Source organism: Ochotona curzoniae, unplaced genomic scaffold, assembly GCF_017591425.1.
Source record: "Ochotona curzoniae isolate NIBS_2020 unplaced genomic scaffold, NIBS_Ocur_1.0 contig_832, whole genome shotgun sequence".
Lineage (NCBI taxonomy): Eukaryota > Metazoa > Chordata > Mammalia > Lagomorpha > Ochotonidae > Ochotona > Ochotona curzoniae.
In genome coordinates, this window is record NW_024466580.1 from 5429327 (window position 1) to 5452524 (window position 23198).

Genomic DNA, 23198 nt, shown 5'->3' on the forward strand with positions numbered 1-23198 from the left:
GGGGTAGTGGGGAGATGAAGGGAGAAGCCCCATCTAGCCTCTCACCCATCCCAGGGTTCCCGAAGTGGGGCATGCTCTGAGGGTCCTGGTCAAGTGGTTTTGATAATTCAACAGTTCTGAATTGCTGCCAATCTTGCCATTCCAAGTACAGTGAAATCACTGCAGAATCCACTGATTGACATAGTCTACCTTATAGTCTCCGTTTGCCCAGATTTTCACTGCCAACACATGGCTGGTGGGATTGATTGATTTGTTTTGTCCTCAGTCCTCTGTTGTGGTACCAGGTTCTGCTGCAGGTTGCGATAAACTGCCATAGCCTGCATGTGCATCTGGGTGTGCTCTCCACTGCTCCATCTGAGCCTGTGGGGCCACTCAGCTTTGACACATGCACTCCATGGTCCATGGTCTGACCATGGAACCTGAAGTTCTCTTCATGGTTGGTGTTCTAAATTCAGTAGTTCAATTGGGGAAATCCCCAAGGAAACTTTGTCTGAGGTGATCCCAGACCAGATTCTTGTGTGTGCTTGCCAGTACACGGTCTGGCACAGTCCATCACCCCAGTTGCTATGCACATGCTGGCAGTTGAAATTGCTGGGTCAGTTCTGTTTCCAGACCTGTCTTCCACACGAAACAATGGGTGTTGTAGTCCAACCTAATTCTGCCCAGCATACACTCAACCCTCCTGCAACCAGTGGGAGCTACAGCCTAGTCAGAGCAACCCCCGGTAACTCCAACCAGGCTCACCCCCTGTCCTGGTTCTCATGTTTGCCAGTATATACAGTAGACTAGTCCAGTCTGTCCCACATCCCATTCAGCTCAATGGGCATTGAAACCTAGTTTAACCCAACCAGGCCTACTATCCAGCCCCACACACTTTCTGGCAGATGCCGTTCTGTCTAACCACCGCTGCCCTAGTCCTGGTTTTCATGCTCTCCAGTGGGAGTGGTAACCCAAGAGGGAGGTACCCACTAGTTCTCTACTCGGCTACTCTCACTCCCAGAACATGCACTCTCCAGGTGGTTCTGTGGTTTAATTAGACAGAATTAGCCTCCAGTGCCAGCATCTGCCAGGTGATGCTGCAGCAAATCCCAACCAACCCTCACCCATTCTGATTTATGCTTGCACCAGTTGGAACAGTCAGCCCAACCTGACTTTTCCCTGAGCCAGCTCACATGAGGCCCACAGGTGTTGTAGAGCTCTGCCTGGTCTGGTCTGCCCCCATCCCAACTCATGCTCTCCAGTGGGAGTGGCTGTCCAGCAGGGGAGCCTTCCACTTTCCCCTTAGTGGCTTTGCCTCTTCCCTCCCTGGTTCTCAGGTATTTTGGTTGGGTATTGTGGCCCAGTCTGCCATGGCGTGGCCCCCCTTGCCTCAGCATTTGCCAGTAGGTGTTGTAGTCTGACCTAGCCCAACCCACCCCCAATTCCAGCTGCCATCAGTGAGGGTTACAATCTTGGATTTTTTTAAAACAAGGAAACATTATATATGTATATATATGTATATGTATATATATATAATTTGCAATTCTCTCAAATTCATTTTAAGTGCTCATCTGATATTATTCTTTACTGTTGAATCATGTGGCTATCATCATGGGATATAAAGTATCAGTTTACATTTTTTTCAGTTTTAGATTATAGATATTGTAGCATAAAATTGTTTTGGAAGATATTTGGGTTTGATTTTTATGTCATCTAAACCATTAAGAATTCTTTTTGAGTTTCAGTTTTTAAAATAATACAGTTAAAATTTAATTCTGTGAAAATTTAATTTTGTGAAAAATTTAATTCTGTGAAATTTAAACTGAAACTATGACAGCCTAAGGAATAAGTTAGAAGTATTGTAAGTAGTATATACTTGTCATTTTGGGTTTTACAGTGAGAAATGCATGTTGTGATCCTATTATTAAGTTCACGTTACTGCTTTAGCTTTTATTCAAAATTGTTACTGAGATTATTTTATTTCAGTAGTTCCTTGGGGATTTGTAGTTTGAAGTAGATTCTTAACTTGATTTTAGAATTTGATTACAAAAGCATGATAGTTCTTATTTTCACAGGAAGTTTTCTCTTAATAAGGTAAAACTTAATGAAAATGTTTTAATTACTAATTAACAAAAGTCAGATAAGTACTAATTTTAAGAAGAGACTTTTACAGCAAAATGTGTTCCTGTTGGTACAAATCAGAAGAGCTATCAAAAATTAATTACCGTCTAGTTTTCGTGCCGAAGTGATAGCCTGTACATTTATTTTTGTTTGTTTTTCAAGGCGAGAGGAGCTGATGTGCCAGAAATTCCTGGAGATCTTACTCTGAAGACATGTGGCAGTACAGCCAGCATGAAGGTCAAGCATGTGAAAAAGTAAGTTTTTTTCTATAGTGGGTCTGAAAGGATTCCTGGAAATGAAGCCAGCTCTTTTGTTGTCCTCAGAGCTTTTGTCTAAATTCCTTATTAAGTATGATTTCTGTGCATCCTTTAAGTTAGACCATTCCCTTGTACTGTAGCTCACCAGTAAATGCAATAGGTCTGCAGAATATTTACATGTCTAACCTTATTGTTTATTTTTATCATAAAATGATGAATGCTGTTGTCTTTAAGGTCACATGTCTTTAACTGGAATAGAGCAAGCATAACCTTCTTGTTATTCTTAAGGTTTGTTCTTATTCATTTAGAAAAATAGGTGTGTCACCTACAAAGATTGCTAGATTTCAGTTTTGCCTTCAAGAAGCCTAAGGTAGATTCTAAGAGTTGACTGCTAAGTGAAATAGCTAAAGGTATCCTATTTTGTTTTAAATGTAAAAACTGTCTTTTCACTTATAAAAAATATTAGATGGATGTACTTCCCGTGTATGTAGAGGGAAGACAGGATAAAAATGTTCATTATACATCCAGGTCTCCAACCACAGGACTGATGGGTTGTGACAACATTCACAGGTAATATATGGTTTTGTACTTTGTGTTGCTTCTGGTTAGAAGCTGGCTGTTCAGAATTAATTTCCTGCAAATTTATATATTTTCTGTGGATACTGATTTAGGTGAAGATTAGATGAGTGTGTGTATAATATATATAATATATACACATATATATTGTTTTTGATGTGTGCACTAAATGCAAATATTTTATTTGATTTTGTGTGTTTTTTGAGACAGTTTGTGTGGCCATATGTATCTCATGTGCATGTGCTTATTCAGTATTTTTGCTTGCATGAGCTCTCAGACTTGTGTTTTCTCTTTAGACTTTGTAATTTTGACTATTCCATCATCGTAATTCTTATTTATTTTGATGTACTTCAGGTTACCCTTCACTAAAGGTCACTTTCCGAAGATGGCCGAGTGTGCACATTTCCATTATGAGAATGTTGAGTTTGGCAGCATTCAGGTATAGTCAAGATATTTTTTAAAGGCATGAATGATTTACACACATAGATACACATGCAAGTATAAAATACTTTTAATTAGTTACTTCTATTGATGTCTTACTGGTTGAGGTAATTTTAAAAATTCCCTTCTGTTGACTAATACAAAAGCTGTATGTGAATTAATTTCATATGGATGCATAAACTTAACCATCAAATTAACATGTATCCATTAAGGAAAATCAGTTATTTCTCCTTGCTTTGTCTGGTATTGTGTCCTGAATCATATTGTGTTCATATGTCTGTAGGTCTGTGGAATAGCTTTGTGTTCTGAAATTATTTAAGTTTCTTATTTTCTTAATTAAATTTTGATACTTGGCAGGTTAAATTGGTTTTACTTGATTATTTTTTAAAAATACCGTATTAGTGGTTTTTCCATTTATTTATAATTATAGAATCTAATTTGTTGATGCAAAGTTAGTTTGCTCTTACTGTAAGTTACAAGTTAATATTTTTAAAAAATCAAAAATTTTATTTACTATTTTATGAAAATTTTAGTTTTAATTTTTTGTATTTCAAAGATTAATAGCAAAGGAGAGACATATATATAGAGAGGTCATGTATCTGCTGCTTCACTTCCCAAATGGCTACAAAGACCAGAGTTGAGCCAGTCTGAAGCCAAGAGCCAGGAGTTTCCTGCATGTCTCCCACAGGGGTGCAGGGACCCAAGGACTTGGACCATCCTTTGCTGCTTTCCCAGACCATGACCAAGGAGCTGGATGGGAAGTAGAGCAGCTGGGACATAAGCTAGTGCTTATATGGGGTGCTGGTATTGCAGGCTGAGGATTAGCATACTGTGCCACTATGCCAGCCCATTTTTAGTATTTTTAAAATGATATTTTCTTAGGAGAAAAAAGACTTTTTAAAAAACATATTTGTCTTTTAAAGTAGGCTGAAAAGTTAAAATATTTTAATTTCTGTGCATTATATAGATACGTTTCTCTCCCTTTTGCCAGTCACCTTGGTTTTAATCTTTCTGCAAAAGAAAACTTACAAGACATGATTGAAACTGTAATGTTTTGATTTTATTTCGTAGCAAATTAGATCAATTTGATCTGCAGGATCTATGAAAATGACATTCATTTGTTTTTCAGATTGATAATTTTTTTTTTCTTAATAAAATTTATTTTGACATTCTTTACATACTTAGTTAGAGTAAGAAGGTTCAAGGGCTACAGGAAAGTGGATAATACTAGTATGTTTTCCATATTGTTACCTTCATGTTTAAAAGGGGGGTATTAAGGGAGAAGGCCCACCCAATTTCCCACCCTCCCCAAGTCCCGGGTGTAGGGCATGCTCTGAGGTTCTTGCTCAAGTGATTTAGATATTGCAACAGTTATGAATCGCTGTCAATCTTGCCACTCCAAGCACTATGAGGTCTTTGAAAAATCCACTGATTGACATAGTCCATCATAGCTGAGATGGTTGGTTGACCCGTTCTGTCTTCTCTCTTTTCTTTGTTAGGGTTCTGAGTCCAGCATTTAGATTAGAAAGATCTCCAAAGAAACTTCTTGTATGTGCTAACAAGTACAGGGCCTGGCACCGTCCATCGCTCCAATCAGCTGGTGGTTGTAATTGCTGGGTTGGTTCTGTTTTCACTCCTGACTTCCACTGGAACCAATGGGTGTTGCAGTCCAGCCTGGTTCTGCCCAGCACATACTTGGCCCTCACCTAAACCAGTGGGAGCTGCAGCCTAGTTGGAGCGACCCACAATAACCCCCACCAGGACCGCCCCTACCCTGGTTTGCCAGTAAGTGTAGCAGTAATCCAGTCTGTCCCACACCCCATAAAGCATGAGATTTGTAATACTTGACTGTTATGACATCAAACAAAGATATTTTGTTTGTTTAATAGATACATCTCTGAAATTGCAGTTACCAATGATTAACTTGTTAGGAAGAGCTGAGTAAGAAAGTAGTAACGAGGGCCCGGCACAGTAACCTAACAGCTAAAGGCCTTGCCTTACACGTGCTAGGATCCCATATGGGTACTGGTTCTAATCCCGGTGACCCTGCTTCCCATCCAGCTCCTTGCTTGTTTCCTGGAAAGGCAGTCAAGGATGGCCCAAAGCCTTGGAATCCTGCACCTATATGGGAGACCTGGAGGAGGCTCTAGGCTTCTGGCTTCAGATCAGCTCAGTTTCTGTCATTGAGGCTGCTTGGAGAGTGAATCAGCAGATGGAAGATCTTCCTCTCTGTTTAACTGTCTGTCTAATAAAAATAAAATAAATCTTAAAAAATAGTAATGTATATATTTTCGTTTTCTGGCTATTAAGTGTTGTTATATATCTGACTTCATAGGCTACATTTAAGATAAATTATTTTCTAGTTAATTCACTCTAGAGATCTAAAATCAGATGAAGTATGTGAAAATTTGATGTTATTTAAGTAATAGATCAGGAGTTTTCTGATTTAAATTGAAAACAAAACTGTTCATGGTAAGTGTGTCGTCATGGAATAGAGGCAATACTGACTTCAGTTAGTAAATACATATTTTAATTTCCTTTCTGATCTTTAAGAAGCTTGTGACCTGCACACGTCGTTTGTCATTGTTGGGTTCTGCTTATCTGTGAGATGAATGAGGTTTTACCAAAGAACAGCGTAACTGTTAACTTCTGTTGTTCTGCTTTATGATTGAAGAATTCGTGGTGGGATCATGAGGTGTGGGTGGGGAACAGTCATCCTTTGGCTGGGTTTGAGCAGAGATGCTGGTGCCTGCTGGTCATGTTAGGGTGCAGTCCGTCCACTGTAGGATGGTGGTTAGTTGTGGCAGGCGGGCAGGGACCTATTTCAGGGAGTTCCTATCACTGGACAGTCTTGCAATCTTCATGTTAAGGAGTTGTACCACTTTACATTTTTCTCGTCACTCATAATATTGCCCACCTGTATCTCTTGTACTCAGGCAGAATAGGTGAAAAACCTGTGATATTTTAGCTTGTGGCCCCCTGTAAGGCAGACGAGATGTGTGTTTACTGACTGTGAGACTTCTGGGACACAGGGACTGAGGCAGATCAAAAGAAATCAGCCATGCTGTACCTTACCACTCCCCTTTACAACTTTCCCTCTGTGTAGGCTCTGTCTGACACCTCTGTTATGAAATTCATTCTGCAGCCAGTTTTGCTATGCATTTGTTTAATGTCTTTGGAGACGGATCTGTTGTATCGCCCAGGGTTGTTTTCCTTCTATTCCCTATTGAGATCAGCCAGTGTCATATGCCTTTGGAAAAAAAAATTCTAGTTTCCACTAACTAAGCTGTAAAGAAATAGCTTGTAAGAAGTATAAAGCAACCTGCTGTACTTACGTATTTATGTTGTTTGATTTGCTGTTCTCTTTACATTTTTATGAACTGATTGCTATTCACGGGAAAACCAAAAATAACATAACTCTCCTAAAAATCTTATTGTTATTTTATCACTACCTTGCTTTTTGTAATAGATTTATTTATATATTGATAGAGTTACAGAGAGAGGAGAAAGAGGGAGGTAAGAATGGAGAGAAAGAGAATAAGAAAGAGATCTTTAAGAGATTTTTATTCCACCAGTTTTACTCCTCAAATCGCTATAAAGGTCAGGCCACAGCGAGCAGTACGGCGTTCTGTCAGGCCTCCTGCATCGGAGGTGGAGGCCTGGATATATGGGCCGTTATTCTCCACTTTCCCAAGGCCAGTCTGCAGGGAGCTGGATTTGAAGTATTGCAGGTAGGACTTGAGTTAGTGCTCTGATAGGGGCTGTTGATGCTGAAGGCTGCAGCTTAACCTACTGTAGCAAGAATCTCGCTCTTATTTATTGTTTTGTTTATCTGTATTTTGAAAGAGTCAAAGCATCATGCATGTGTTTGTGTGCAGCTGTGTGTGTGTGAGAGAGAGAGAGAAAGAGAGAGATCCCTACTGATCTTCCATGCACTGGTTCACCCCTAAATGGCTGCTCTGGGGAGTGGTGGTACAGGCTGAAACCAGGAGGATACCACTTAGCATGTGTCTCCCATGTGGGTGACAAGCCTACAAACTCTACTTTCCAGTCCTGGTAGGAAGGACTAGATGGGGAGCCGGCAGGCAGAATATGAACTGGTACTCAGATAAGCGTGACTGGCATTGCAAGCAACAGTTTAAATATTTTGTGCCACAATGCTGATCCGAATCCTAGCATGTTTTATTCTAAACATGTTTATGAAAAGCAAATGTTGTATTACTTATTTTTAAGATAACATTAAAAAATACATTCCAATGGGGCTGGGAAACAAGAAAACTGAGTAACATATGTCTGTAACAGGTTATCAGTCCCGTACTGGGCAGCTCTGTCACATGCTGCCTGTTTAGTATCTAACTTTAGGGCTTTGTATTAGTCTGTTTTGTGCTTTAGTAACAAAAAAGCTGAATCTTCATACATTATAAAGAAAAAAGGCTTCTTTAGCTCAAAGTTGTAGAGATCCAAAAACAAGGTGCTGGCATTGGCATCCTGGCAAAGGATAATACCCTGGAAGAGAAGCAAAAAAGGGCTTTTTCCTGATCTTTGAATTCTGGCCTTGTTTATTCATCTGACACCGCTTTCTCGTTGAATACCTACTAGACATCCACAGCTTAGCCATCCCGAAACGGTCTCCTCTCACATCTACTCTTTCTGTTGCCTTCCGATTTCAGTACGTAGCAGCTCTGTTCTTTTGGTTCCTCAACTGATGACCCTGGAGGCCTTCTGTACTTCTCACTGTCAGTTCTCACATCCTATCCATCAGTGAATTCTTGTTTTAGCCTTTAATATACTTACAGAACACGATTGCATATATCAGTTTCTTTGCTGTCACCCTAGCCTGAGCAATTGTTAACCTATTGTGGTTGACACAGCAGCAAGAGTGATTTAAAAAAATACACACACACTCGTATGTATATGTATTTGAAAGGCAGAGTAACTGAGAGAGAGGGAGAGGGAGACAGAGATAGATCTTCCACATGCTAGTTTACTTCTCAAGTGGGCATAGCAGCCAGAGCAGGCCAACCCAAAGCCAGAATCCTGGAACTCCTATTGGGGTCTTCCACATGGGTGTCAGGATCCCACACACTCAGGCCATCTTCTGCCTTCCCATGTGCTTTTGCAGTGAGCTGGATAGAAAATGAAGCAGCTGGGGTTTTAACCAGCAGCTGTGTGGGATACCAGCATTACAAGCAGTGGGTTAACACTCTGTGCTATAACACTGACACTTAAAATGACTCTTTGCAAACAAGCGTCATGTCTTGTCAGTCACTTTTTCATAATCCTTCAGTTAATTCTCATTCTATTAGAAAGCAAATTCTTTAATATTTAGTACAAGTATTTGTGAGAATTCTGTCCTCTTACCTTTTTGGACCCTATCTCCTCTCTTGTCAGACAGAACTTCCAGATGCTGTGACCTCTTTGCTCCTTCTCCAGTGCACACACGTGTCCTCCTCATGTTTTCTCTGCTTACAAGCTCCCGCTGGATGTCCACACACTGTGGTGAACTTCCTTCTTAGCCACTTGCTCCAGTGCTGTGTTCTCAGTACGCTTTCCCTACAGAAGACTATGAGCCTGGTCCCCAGCATTCTATGCTGCCCCCTGTGCTTGTTTGCCCTCCAGAGAACCTGCCATCATTTGGCCTATTGCATATTTTATTGTTGTTTTCTTTCTGCCTCCAGTGCTATCCTTTACCAGCATCAAGAACCATCCCTGACACATGAAAATAACTTAATAAATTTTGCTAAATGAATCGATAAATGAAATGAACAGGCAAATTTTATATTTTGCTATTTTATTTTTATTCATTTAAATTTACTCTTATAAGAATATGTATTCCTTTTAATATGGGTTTATTATAAAGCATCAAATTGAATAGATGTTTAAATATATGAAGGCCAGTTAAAATGCTTTCATATTCTGTCCCTTTTGTTAAGTGTTTATTATGTACCTATTGAACTTTTCTATGTACTTATGAAATATATGCCAGTATCTGTAAATAGCACTAGCTAGCTGTGTGTGCTCTTTAAAATACATGGGTGGAATTCTACTTTACAGTGCCTTGAAACTTGCTTCTTTACTTGAAATTGTTATATTGGACTTATTTTGTCAATTCTGCAATTTGTAATTACCTTTTGCTTTTATATAGCTATGTGGTATTTCATTGAAAATTAAATATTAATTTATTTAATCATTGTGCTGTTGATGGAAATTTTGGGTTTTATTAATCTGTTTATTAAATTACATACTCTAAGGTGATTTGTTAGGCCTGAAGTATATTTTAACATGGTAGCATTGATTAATTTTTAAAATATTACCTGTTTGTAGATGATGAGAATATCTGCTCCTCATGTGAGATTCTTAACAATGGCAGTTATTATGGAACATGTTACTTTTTTGTCCATCCAGTAGGTGAAATCTGACATTTTGTTGTAGTAATTTAGTTATGAGTAAAGTTGTACTTTATTTTATACTTCTAAATCATTATACTTCTTCTGTGAACTACTTGTTTTGTCCTTACCACTCACTACTCTTTTTGGAAAGTTACTGTTCTTTGAGGCTTTTCTGTCTCAGCTGTGCTCTGACCCACAGATGACAGTCTGGGAATAGATCCACCCGCATGTACACAGTTAAAGAGTGATCAAGGTGAGCATTGCGGATCCAACAGAGAGTGGCAAGTGGGTCATCTATTTAGGAGAGCTAAAGCTTGTTTGGTGTCTTATAAGGATCTGAAGTGTTAGGTGTCAGGTCCCCAGTTTAGAGAGAGGAATTTGTGATCAAAGGGCTTGCCAAGGATTGCACAGATAGTTAACAAGAGATTCAGGATTTGAAACCAGGTGATCTGTTCTTAAATCCTTCCTTTGTTTTAACCCTGTTTGTGCCTGGTACAATGAGTGCCAAGCCTATGTATACATATACTTTTTTTTTTCTGGTAGAAAATAAACTTTAGATTGCATAAATGTATACTGGTTTAATTTCAGCTCCTTTCTAGCGGCACCCTTAGACAGATAATCTACCCATTCTGTTTAAGTCTCAGTTGAGCTGTGAGCCATGCTGTAAGATGGCATTACGTAAGGAGAAGTGACACTGGTGTGGTGGATGGTAGGTATGTTCTTGCTGAGCCACATTCACTTGATCCTGTGTAAAGGTTGCTATATGTTCATCTTGTTCTCGCTTTTGCTATCTTCATGCTGAGACAGAGTCCAGTTCCTGAATATAGCAAATGCTAGCTAACAGCTGATGTTTTTTTATAAGGTAGTGTGCCTGTGAGCTGTGATTTAGAGACCTAGGTGTGTCAAGGTGAAGAGGAAAAGGATATACTAGTATATAGGACAGGGAGATTTTATCTTGGCAAGTTCTAATTTTAGTCAATTTAATTTAGAGCATGAAAGCTGTCGTTAAAAATTAGTACTAACAATTTCCCTTTATCACGGAAATAGATTGCTGAAATATGTTTACATTCCTGGAATACATTCTAGTGGATTATATAAGCTTTAAAAAGAAATGACTTTCTTCACTCTACTTTTATAATTTTGCATATATGTTGATAAGGGATGCTAGCCTATATACTAGACCACTATCCTGAGTTTGGAGAATTTCCACTGGCTCATGCTCATTTTCTTTTAAATCAGGGCTGTGAATTAGTTAAATACCTCTTTGAAGATTTGCTAGAATTTGTCTTTCAAAATTTCGAGACCTTGATGACTAATTACGAACTTAATCTTTACCATTTAACTTTAGCTTTGATTATTGTTCTGTTAAATTGTTTTGTCTTTATTAGCTCTTTTTTAAAAAACATTTTTAAAAAAGATTTATTTATTTTTGTTGGAAAGGCAGATTTATAGAGAAAAGGCAAGACAGAAAGATCTTTCATACATTGGTTCACTCCCCAATTGGCCACAAAGGCCAGAGCTGAGCCCATCCCTAGGCAGGAGCTTCTTCCAGGTCTCACGCGTGCGTGCAGTAAACCCAGGCTTTGGACTGTCCTCAAATGCTTTCCCAGGCCACAAGCAGGGAGCTGGATGGGAAGCGGAGCAGCCAGGACACAAACTGCTGTCCCCATAGGATTCTGACGTGTGCAAGATGAAGATTTAGCCACTGAGCCATTGTGTCGGGCTCAGCTCATTTCAATCATTTATATTCTCTTGCAGTATTGTCAGGTTACTGTAGTATTTGAAATTTATGGATTATAACTTAACAAAAGACATTCTAAAAAGTTAATCTTATTGAAGAATTTGTGACTTTATTGATCGAGTTGTTTTCTTTCCTTATTTCTGTTTTTACCATATAATTCTAAGACACATGTTTTTCAGTTTACATTGTTGTTTTGTTTTGCTTTTGGAGTCAGAAGTTCTTTTTGCCTAGAAAACAGTTAAAAATAACACATGTGTATCTATTAGAACTTGTCTGTTGAAAACTGGCTTAGTCTAAGATCTGGCGGCTGGGTGAGTTTGGGAGGGGTTCGGGCCTTGGGGTTGGGGGCAACTACCACTCCCTGCAGTGTGGCAACTGTGGGGGGTGCCCCTGCCAGGTCAGACCCAATGCTGGGGACTCATGCCAAAGACACTGCTGCAAGGCAGTGAACGAGTCCTCGGCCTCCCCCGGGGCACCAGTGCACCAAGTGGTGCCAGGCTTTATCTGCTGGCTGCCTGGCAGGGCAAACTCTGGGGTTTTCAAGATATGTAGTTGCTGCCTGGGGTCATTCATGACTAAGACCGGTTTGAGTGTAGGAGAGAAGTGAATTTTTGGGTATTCTCAGTGACAGGGTCATGAAAGATTTAAGCATCTGTGGGGACCAAGACCTGGTGGTTTGGAGGGAAGTATCCAGAAGATAATTTGAGTTAGACAGATGCAACAGCTCAATTAGGAATACAGAGATGGGCTATTAGTATAGAAATCACTGATCGCCACACACTAGCCCACACCAAAGCTATGGATGGGAGCCTCTTTGGCAGTGTTAGGTACCATTACCCGACTGTTGGAGTTGTGGAGTGGTCACATTTGGCAGGATCAAGACACTAGCCAGCATGCAAGAGAACTTGGTCTGGGGGTAGACTCTGTGGGGTTGTGTGGGCCCAACCCTTTGGAATACAAGTCCCCCTGGTTAGCTCGCAAGCTGGGGTTGCAATGGTCTAAGCTAGGTGTGACCATGCCACCTGCCATCACTCCTGGAAAAAGGAACCCACAACAGTCAGAGTAGGTCAAGGCAGCAGCACCCAAATGTGCATCTTTAAACAGGATGTAGGGTGGGCCGGGCTGCCACTGGAAGGGGGCAGAATGGGCAGGGCTGAACAAACCTTAACTCACAAGTAACAACAGAAATCAGGTTGGAGCACAGCTCATGCCAGGTAGGTCCTTGCACATACTGATATACGTGAGGCAGAGGCACTAAGCCACAGTATCCAAGGGGCCAAGACAGGTGAGGGGCTCTGCCAAGCAGAGACAGAACAACCATCGGCCTGCACCTGATCTATGGCTGGGAATAAGCCTGTTTGGGGAAATAACGGGACACCCTAGCTGGGTTGAGTTTCTCACCAAGGAGCGCATGAGCTGGAACTGAGGCTGCATTCTGATCAGGATACGATTGTAATCTCACTTGGCACAAGTGTGGACTGGGACTGGAAGCACCAAGCCAGGCCAGATTCCAACACCGTCTGGTGCTCTGGAGGACGGGGGGGGGGGTTGTGTGACAGATTAGGCTAGGTCTCAGCCCTTACTGAACCATATGTGAGCTGTGTGGGGGTATGGAAGAGCCGTGGCTGGGTTGAAATATCCAACAAAAAGGACCAGCTTGGGTTGAAGGCCACTCAGGAAAAGCCACTGTTCCTCCTAGGACAGGAGGTGAACTGAGTAGTGCTGGCTCATGGACCCACTGGTATGTGCAAAAGCTGGCATTGGGAGAGTTTCTGATGGAGGAGCCTGGGCAACTTCTCTGGCAGGACACAGTCCCCTGCAGCTAAGCGCAAGAAGCACAATAGTGAACAACCCAGAACAGGCAATGGAAATTATCCCACTGGTATACACATGGCATGGGTTGGGGGCAGACCAGGCTGAACCTGTTCACATTAGCTTCTGGTGAATCCAAGCACCAGAACAGAGTGTGGGTTGAGCCAGGTTCGGTTGCAACACATACCAGTACACAACAACTAATGCCAAGGTGAGATGAGCCATACCAGATGTGGTTGCAGCGCACAAACAGCACATGTGACAATCAGGCAGGAGGCAAAGCCAACAGGGGATCGTGGGCTTCCCTGCTGGATAACTACTTCCATTGGAAAGCGTGAATTGGGATGGGGGCAGTTCAGACTAGGCAGGGCTATACCACCTGTGGGCCTCACGGTGAGCTGACTGTTCTGACTGGTGCAAGTAAAAATTAGAGTGGGTTGAGGGGTGTTTGGGCTTAGCCCCAGCATTAGCTGGCAGAGGCTGGTACTGGGAGCTAATTCTGTCAAGTCAAATGCCAAAACCACCTGGAGACTGCATAATCTGGGAGTGGGTGTGGCCTAGTGGGGAAATAGTGGGCACCTCCCTCAAGGTTACCACCCTCACTGGACAGCACGAAAACCAGGATAGGGGCAGGGGTGGCTAGACAGAAAGGCACCTGCCAGTAGGTGTATGGGCTGGATAATAGGTTGGTTGGGTTGCACTAGGCTTCAATGTCCATTGACGTGTGTGAGAGCTAAATGGGATGTGGGACAGACTGGACAAGCCTGCGGTACATACTGGCAAGCATGGGAACCAGGTAGGGGGCAGAACTGGTAGGGGTTTTGGGGAGTCACCCCAGCTAGGCTGAAGCTCCAACTGGTTTGCATGAAGACCGAGTATGAATTGGGTAGGATCGAGCTGGACTACAACACCTGTTGGTTCACAAGGAAGACAGGGCTGGAAACCGAACAGACCCAGCGATCGCAACGACCAGCATGTGCATAAGCTGATTGGTGTGACGGACGGTGTTGGAGTCTGTACTAGCAAACTCACTCAAGAATCAGATCTGGGATCATCTCAGATGAAGTTTCTCTGGATATCCCTCCAACTGAACTGCTGATCTTAGAACCCCAACCATCAAGAGACTGTCAGCCAGTGGACTCTGAATAGGTTTCATTGCGGTTGGGGTGGTGAGATTGGCAGCAACCCAGAACTGATGAACTATCAGAACTGTTTGAGCAGGACCCTCAGAGCGTGCCTCATGTTGGGGATCGGGGATGGGTGGGAGGTTGGGTGGGGCTTTTCCCTTTGTTACTCCCCTAACCCCAGATACAGGGAACAATGATTATATTAGTGTGGAAACAATGATATTACCCACTTTCACCCTGTAGCCCTTGACCCTTTGTACCCTAATCAACTAAGATTATTAAAATTAAAAAAAAAAAAGAAAACTGGCTTAGTAATAATTGTCTTCTTAAAATATCTTCAAATATCGATACTTTACTGTTTATACCTCTTTAAAAAATGAAATGCTACAGGTAATTTTAATAGTTCATTTGTTTTTAGCTTTTTTTTTTTTTTAATTAAGTACATTTATGTTCACAAATATTCTACTGGATAGTATTCTGGCCACACTGTATAGCTTTTAAAAATTTTTAAATGTTTTTATGTGAAAATGTCTGTGTTTTTCAAGAGAAATTAAAAACCTCAAAAAAGAGATAGAAGATCAACCACTCAGAAGCTTCTTTTTTAACCAGACAGTATACAGTTTTGTGCTTTATAAACTCATCTTAAATACTGTGTTTCTTTTTCATGTTGTAATATTTCTGTTGTCCCAAAATAAAGATTCACATTTCACAAAATATTTTTGTGCAAGAAAACAAATCTCCTGTACCATTCCTCTCCCCTTCCTGCTTTATTAGTTTGAAGTGGCTGTCTCTTCCTTGTCTTCCCTCTGTGTTTTATGTTGTGCTGCCATCTAGTGTGAAGAATGGCACATCAGAAGTGTTCTCTTCTCTTCTCTTCTCTTTTCTTCTCTTCTCTTCTCTTCTCTTCTCTTCTCTTCTCTTCTCTTCTCTTCTCTTCTCTTCTCTTCTCTTCTCTTCTCTTCTCTTCTCTTCTCTTCTCTTCTCTTCATGCCATCGTTTCATAGGCTCTGAGGTTCCCCCAACCCTCCTCGTGCCCTCCCCCCATGGTGGATGACTCTACCTAGTTGCAGTGTTGTAGTTCAAATTCAGTCAAGATTCTTTCTTTGCAAGCATATACCAAGCATAGAGTCCAGCATCTTATTGTCCAGATAAATTCAACAGTTTCCTGGGGAGACCATCTCTGGTCTAAAAGCAGAGCTGGCAGAATATTGTTCTGACCAATTAAAAGCCATAACATTAACATCGATAACAGTTTACAACATTATGGAGTTAGTTGACATGGTATTGAGTGACTGATCTGTTAGAAAATCCAAGTTCTTAACCATATCCTGTGACTACTTCATTAACATTTCAATTTTAATTTATATACAACCGGCTTCTATCTACCTTAAAATAGCTATAGGATACTATTCAGCTGTCTCATGTCTATTTTCTTTTTTGTATTTAGCAGTTTATTGTATTGAAGCATAATTTTTACTGAACTGGGCAGATTTTAGGATAGTCTAAACTGGGTTATAATTTTAACATGGCTTATGTCAACAGTTGAGGCACAGAACAGTTTTAGGAGGGGTGTGCAGAGAAATCCTCAATTCCCCAGTGAGGAGTAACTTATTTTCATGTCCTACCTAGTAAGGTATAAACAAAACAAAACAACAACAATAGCAACAACAAAATAGAATAGATAGACAGAGAACAACAAAGAAAGCTTAGAAGCAGACAGGAAGCAGCCCGGACTCACATATACCTTACTAGGTAGGACATGTTTTCTATTTTCATGATTGCTTGAATGTGTTTCTTTTTACCGGGTTTCATAAATAGCATTAAGTTAACTGAATGTAACAGCTCAGATTTTGATAGTTATAAGCATAAAAAAAAGAATCAGGGTAATACTTGTGTCTTAAGTTTTTTAATTGGGAATCCCTTATGCAGGGGCTGGTTTTTTTTGTTTTTGGTTTTTTTTTTTTTTTTGGCCATTGCAGATTCTTGCTTTGACTCTGGGAGATGTGGAAAGAAGGGAGTGAAGTTTGACCATAGTCTTAAGAGCAATAATATAAAAAAAATAAGTCATCACTTTAATAGACATAATCAAAAGTATAGTTTTCTCTTTATGCGCCAGACATCATACTGCATTCTCTTTGTATTAACTCTTCACAAGTTTTAGAACAGGACATTAAGGTAAAAAGAGTTTTAAGAATTTACTTAAGATAATAGCTGGTAAGTGAAGAGGCTTGTATTTGAATGAAGGTACTGTGACCCTAGAGTCATTCTACATGTTCTTTTGTAGTATTAGAACAGAGTAAACTGGAAGAATGGTTACTTTACCAAGAAGGAATAAGCTGTGCTCTGAATTATCCTACATCTTTAATGTATTTGAAGTATAATTTATAATCTTGCAGCATAATTCATGTGATCTTCAGTAAATTCTTCATTATTAATGACTCTGATCCTCAATTTTCTCATTAAAAATATCTGTAAGTGTATCTGTTCTAATTATGTATTAATTGTGAATATTAATTGTGATGGATTAAAAAAAAACCAGATTGCCCAATGATTATGATTTTTTTATTTTTTGAAACAATTACAAAGAGAGAAAAAATACTTCTGTCTGCTAATTTACTCTCCAGGCGGCTGCAGTTGCATGAGCTAGGAATTTCATCCAAGTCTCCCAAGTGAGTGGTAGGGGCCCAAGCTTGGGAACCATCTTTCACTGCTTTCCCAGAACGTGAGCAATGAAGTGGATCAGAAGTGGAACAGCCAAGACACAAAATGGCACTTTTATGGGATTCAGGCATTGCAGGCAGATACCTAACCCTGTATCCACAGGGCTGGCCCCTGCTCAGTGATTTTTTTAAAGTTCATCAGAGAAAGGCAGAAGATATGACAAAGCACCAAGATGAAATCAAATCACCATCTGTGAAATGTGGAAAGCCATGTTTAACATTGAGGTCAGAGAGGTGGCATGAACAAAGTCCTGTCTGTCAGTCATTACATTATTAATAACAGTAAAGAAACCAAGGAAAGGTTTCCTTCATTTTAAGATGCTTGCAGCTTAAAAAATTAACTTGCAGATATTTTCAGTTAAATCTTATTTTAGAAGGCATGTATTAGTACATGTATAAATTTGAAGCAAAAACCATACTAAATTGCTTTTGTCATCTTACCACAATATTTAGTTTTCCTCAAACCAAAAGAAACACACTTTTCAGTCCTAATTTTCTGCACTTTGTATAGTACTGTCACTCCATTTTACATGATGCAATCATTATTGCCTGGGGAGGAGGATTTGGAGTGTTCAGGTGGTGAGTTAGCAGGCTGCTCTCCTCCAAGCACTGACATTTAACTGTATCTAATTTGGGATGATCCATGCCAAGAATTAGATGTGTAAAAGCAGTTGGACTGTGAAAAACTTCATCTTCCACATGTGGTTGACTTAGGGGAACTTGTCTTTGTGTGCTTGATGAAAAGTAGTTTAGTTGGGGTGGGCATTTGGCCTAGTAACAAACAAGCATGTTGATTGAGAAACAAGCATCTCATTCTCAGAGTTCTTGTGGTTGAATCCTGGCTCCGCTTCTGATTTTGACTTCCTCCTAGTGTATACCCTCCAAAGCTTCAGATGATGGATCGTTTATTTGGGTCTCTGCCTCCCATGTGAAATTGTGGTTGGGGTGAGACATCAGGCTTTTTATTTACTCCAGTAGTAACTGGTGTTGGCTCCCTTGGCCCAGTTCCTCATAGAGTGATGTTGTGAGAACCAGATACACTCTGTGTGTATGGTGGGCTTTTGATCATTAGAGGAATTCTGCAGTTTTGGTTATGTATAATAGCTGACGCTTCTACCTACTCTCCCTTCTTAAGATGCAAGGAGAGAACTTTGCTCTGGAATGTAAATAAGCTCTCTCTGGGGAAAAGAATTGAAGATCTCCATTTCAGAAACACTCTGGAATGTAAGCATACAACTCAAGGGAGAGATAAGATTTTATGACTCTGGAAGGCTTTGGGTGTGTGGTTGCTGTTCAGTCATCCTTTAACCCAGGTGCCAGTGCTCCTTGCTCAGAACCGTGCACAAATGGGAGCATGTACACCAAATGTTATCTCATGACAAGTATGTGAGAGAGAAATAGGTGAGAGAATTGATTCCATTATTGTGTCATTTAGTTTCATTTTCTTCATATGGTGGACATGACGCTGAGCTAAGGGCGGTTCCCATTTTTAAATATGAGCAAATCAGTTACTTCTAGTGCTCAGTTGAAGAAAGAATATTCTATTTCAATTCAGTATTGAAAAAAACATTAATTTAATTAAGATGTATCAAAATATCTACTGTTTTCCTAATGAGCCTTCAGGATAATTTTGTCTGTAACTGATTTATGCCTTTTGTGCTGTAATTAGAACTCTTCATTTATTCAACATGCAAGATGTGATTTAGCATTGAGAACTCAGTAATTCCTGGGCATTATTTTCAATGTTGAATATTAGCAAATCAAGGATAGGGTGAGTAGACCATATCCATTTGTGCACTGGAAACAGATTTTTATGTTTCTGTATCACAAGCTACAGTGATTAAAAGAAACTTGTTTATAAACTCCATAGCAATGGCACAGTGGAACTGTTCTACAGCTACTACAGAACTATAAAAGATGAATAAAACAAGTGAATTCTTGTTATTCCCTTGTAATCTGTTGATTAGACTTTGATGTGTGGCTTCTTATGTGGGTGGGTGATAGACTTCTACTCTGCTCTGTGCTATTGACTCACATCCATTGTGTATGAAAAATTTTTCTGAACATCTGGAGGGTTGCTAAAGAGAGTTTTATTTTTAAAAATATTCTGACAACACTGATGTGTTTGATTTACACAGTAATACAGAAAAAAATTCCAAAAATAGATTCGGAAGAAATGTGAAAATATGGAATTTGGAAATCAAATACTATTTCTAATAGAACAAAATGATTAAGGTGTTAGTTATTATGTTGAAGGGAATAAGCATGATTTAAATTGTTGAGTTCTTTCATCAATTTCTATAAGCAAATGTACCTCAGATTTTAGTAGTATATTATGTTGAAGAACAGGGAGCCAGAAATTGCTAGATTTTTCTAGGACTAGTCTTGGAATTTTCAGAACATTACTAGTTCAAAGGGTTTTTTTTCCACTCTTAATATAAATTTTGAATTTTGTGGGATATTTTTGTATAGGCTGGAATTTCCCCCCAACTCCCAACCCCTGACAAATTTTCCTCCATTTTACTACCATGGTGTAGTCCTTCATAAGGAATTATAATTCTATCAGTCTCTTGTTTAAGTGTACCCCAACATTGTTGGTACAGACAATGTCAGACAGTCCAGCATCCCATTGTCTACACATGTCTGACATCCAACAGTTTCATTGGGAATCCATCTTTCGCTGGAAGCAGGCATGCATGTTCCATCATTCCCCCACATCTGTATATGATAGACCCCAGTACTCCATCACTGTACATTTCCATAATTGAGAAGCCATGAAACAAGGTCAACAACTGGTATGAGTTACAACAACAACAACAATAAACAATCAAAGGGTTTTAAGTATACCTTGAATTCAAAAGGAGATGATACAAGTTCTAATTTTTGAGGATAGTAATAGCTTATACATCCAGAGAGGCGCTGAATTGTAAGTTCATGATAGTTGTCTACATTAGAAAGGACAGCTTTCCTGATATTCAAGGGAATGCTTCTACTTATGCATTATGGAACAGCTTTGGCTATTTCATATATGTTCTTTATTTTGATTACAAAGTTACCTTCTGTCCCTACGTTATGTGTGTTATAGTCATGTATGGGCATTCGATTTTGTTGGATAATTTTCTGCATTTATTGCAAGGATAATAAATTCAATGGTTTTTAGTATATTTACACTGTTGTTCAACCTTTACCAAAATCTAATCAGCTTTAAGGTCTTCGTTTGGCTGTTTTGGTAAGATGTGTTTGGAGTTTCTCCTCAGCTTTTGATGATTTCTGAATATCTCTAGATATTTAGTGTTTTGAAGACCAAGTTTTGCTGCATATTGAATTTGACAATTAAGAAATTAAACGTTTATTGTCTTCATTCTTAGTGATTCTTTTGGCATTATGTCTTTTGCTGTCTGTTTTTTTTAATATCCTGTGATGCTTTTGTAGGTAGAGGGTTTTTCCATTCTCCCTCCTTTTCTCATTTCCCATATTTTCCTCCCATCACTTTTTCCTGGAATTACTGCAGTAGTATAGTCCCTTAGCAATTACAAGTTTAGCTCTCTGTTATTTATATGTATGATGTCATGGTAGTAATAGCAAAGGTAGGAAATGTAGTATCATAGTATGTGGTATATTTGGTTCCCTATTATCTGTTTATTTTGTTCTTTGCAGAAGGCTAACATATTAAAGAAAATGTATAGTATTTGTCCTTTTGGGGATGACTTACTCCTGCAGTTGGAACCATTTTGTTGCAAATGGTAGGATTTCTTTTCTTTTCTTTTCTTTTTTTTTTTGGCTGAGCAGTATTGCATATAGTAGATATGCACAATTTCTTTATCCATTCATCTGTTGGAAGGTATCTGTGTTGTTTCCATAGCTTTGCTATTATGAATTGTGCTGCTGTAAATATAGGCTTGCAAGTTGCTTACTTGTACACAGGTTTCCTTTCACTTGGACATATTCCCAGGAGGAAAATAGCTGGGGCATATGGCAGGTCAGTTCTCAGGAGCCTGAGCATTCTCCATGCTGGCTTCCAAAGTGGCTATACTAGTCTACACCCCCCACCAAAGGAGGAGGGTACCTTTCCCCCCACATCCTCTCTAGTAGTAGTTTGCTGATGTCTGGATTCCTTTATTCTTACTGGAGTTAGGCAGAACCTCAGTGTGGGATTTTTTTTAAAAAAGGTTTAATTTGTTTTTATTGGAAAGTCAGGTATACAGAAAGGAAGATCTTCCATCCGTTGATTCACTCCGCAGGCGGCCACAATGGCTGGAGCTGAGCTGATCCGAAGCCAGGATCCTGGAGACTTCTGGGTCTTTCTCAGAAGTACACAGTCCCAAGTCTTTGGGCCATTTTTAACTGGTTTCCCAGGCCGCAAGTAGGGAGCTGGATGGGAAGCAGGACTGCTGAGATTAGAACCGGCACCCATATGGCTTTCCAGCGTGTGCAAGGTGAGGACTTTAGCTGCTAGGCTACCACGCCTGGTCCCTCAGTGTGGTTTTTATTTGCATCTCCCTAATAGCTAGGGAACCTGAGCATTTTTTTTTTTTTTTTTTTTGCGTCTCTTAGCCATTTGAGTTTTTTCTTTTGAAAAAATACTGCCTCAAAGAAAGAATTTGGGAGTCTGCACGATTGCTCAACTGGCCCAATTCTCATTCTGCAAAAGCTGGCATCCCATATGGTCACTGGCTTGTTTCCCAGCGCTCCCACTTCCAATCCAGCCCTGCTTGTGGCCTGGGAAAGCAGTGGAGGATTACCCAGGTCCTTGTGACTCTGCACCTGCATGGGAGATAAGGAAGAAGCTGTTGGTTTCTGAATCCTGGGTTGAAATAGCTCAGCTCTGGCTGTTGTAATCATTTGGGGAGTGAAACTACAAATGGAGGATCTTTCTCTTTGCCTGTCCCTCTTCTTGTAAATATCCTTTCCAACAAAAATAAATAAATCTTAAAAAAAGGAAGTGAGTTTGTAAAGGGTGTCTCCCTTTCACATGTTTTGAATAGATGGTGGGAGATTGGGTTAAGTTCTTGAAATGCTTGTAGAATTCATCAGTGAAGCCATCCACTTCTGAGCTTTTCTTTGTTAGGAGGGATTTGATTACTGTTTTAATCTTCATCCTGGTTGTAGGTCCATTTAGGTTTTCAATTGCCTTCTGTTTCAGTTTTGTTCAATTTTGTGTGTCTAGAAATCAATGCATTTCCTCTAGGGTTTCCTAGCTGTTGGCGCTTAGTTGCTTATGATTGTTCCTGATGATTCTTTGTATGTCTCAAGTTCCCAATATTATATTTCCTTTTTCTTCTCTGATTTTCTTGATTTGTGACTCCTTGTTTTTTTTTTTTTTTAATTATTTGGACTAGTGTTGTATCTATTTGGTAGATTTTTTTCAGATTTATTGTAGATTTATTGAACTTATGTATTGTTTTTTTGGTTTAAGTTTTGTATATTCTTTATTTTAATTTTTTCTGCTAATCTTTGTTTTATTTTGTGATTCTTTTTCTATCTCCTTCAGATGCATAGTTAGTTTGCTGGTGTCTTTCTGGTTTCTTGTTGTAGGCACCGATTGCAGTGAAATTTCCTCTTGAGTATTTGTGTGTGTGTGTGTCACTCTGTTTTGATAAATTGTGTTTCCATCTTCATTTGTATAAAATAATTTTTATTTCCTTTTTAGTATCATCTAAAAGCCATTGTTTATGTAGCAGCATGTTGTTCAGTTTCCAAGTATTTAAATATTTTCTGGGCTATTTTGAGTTGCTGGTTTCCAGTTCAACTCTCTGATGGTTGTTTTGTGATCTATCATGGGATCAGTCCTGAGAATGTTCTGTGCATTAACTGAAAAAAAACCTGTATTCTGTGTCTATAAAAAGTTCTCTGGGTATCACTGAAGTCCATTTATTGTCTGGGTGAAATCTGTTGTGTTTCTGCTGAGTCTTGTCCGTCTTTGCACTGAAGTTAATGGAGTGTTATGTTGGCCTAATATTATCATGTTGGAGTCTGCAGCTCCCTTTAAATATGTTAATGATTGTTTAACATACCCAGGTGCCATAACATTTGGT

The 23198-nt window shown here is 39.7% G+C and overlaps 1 protein-coding gene across 2 annotated transcripts in view; it reads left to right on the plus strand.

Annotated features, from left to right (window-relative positions):
* The window catches only part of ARHGAP32 (Rho GTPase activating protein 32), a 191511-nt gene that overhangs the window by 43409 nt on the left and 124904 nt on the right, over positions 1–23198 (plus strand). Inside the window, exons 3-5 of one of the 2 annotated variants that reach the window (XM_040992673.1) lie at positions 2263–2354; positions 2886–2927; positions 3288–3372. In XM_040992673.1, coding sequence (XP_040848607.1) covers positions 2263–2354; positions 2886–2927; positions 3288–3372 — 219 coding nt within the window. The remainder of the gene's footprint in view (positions 1–2262; positions 2355–2885; positions 2928–3287; positions 3373–23198) is intronic. The other variant, XM_040992674.1, reaches the window with a different exon arrangement.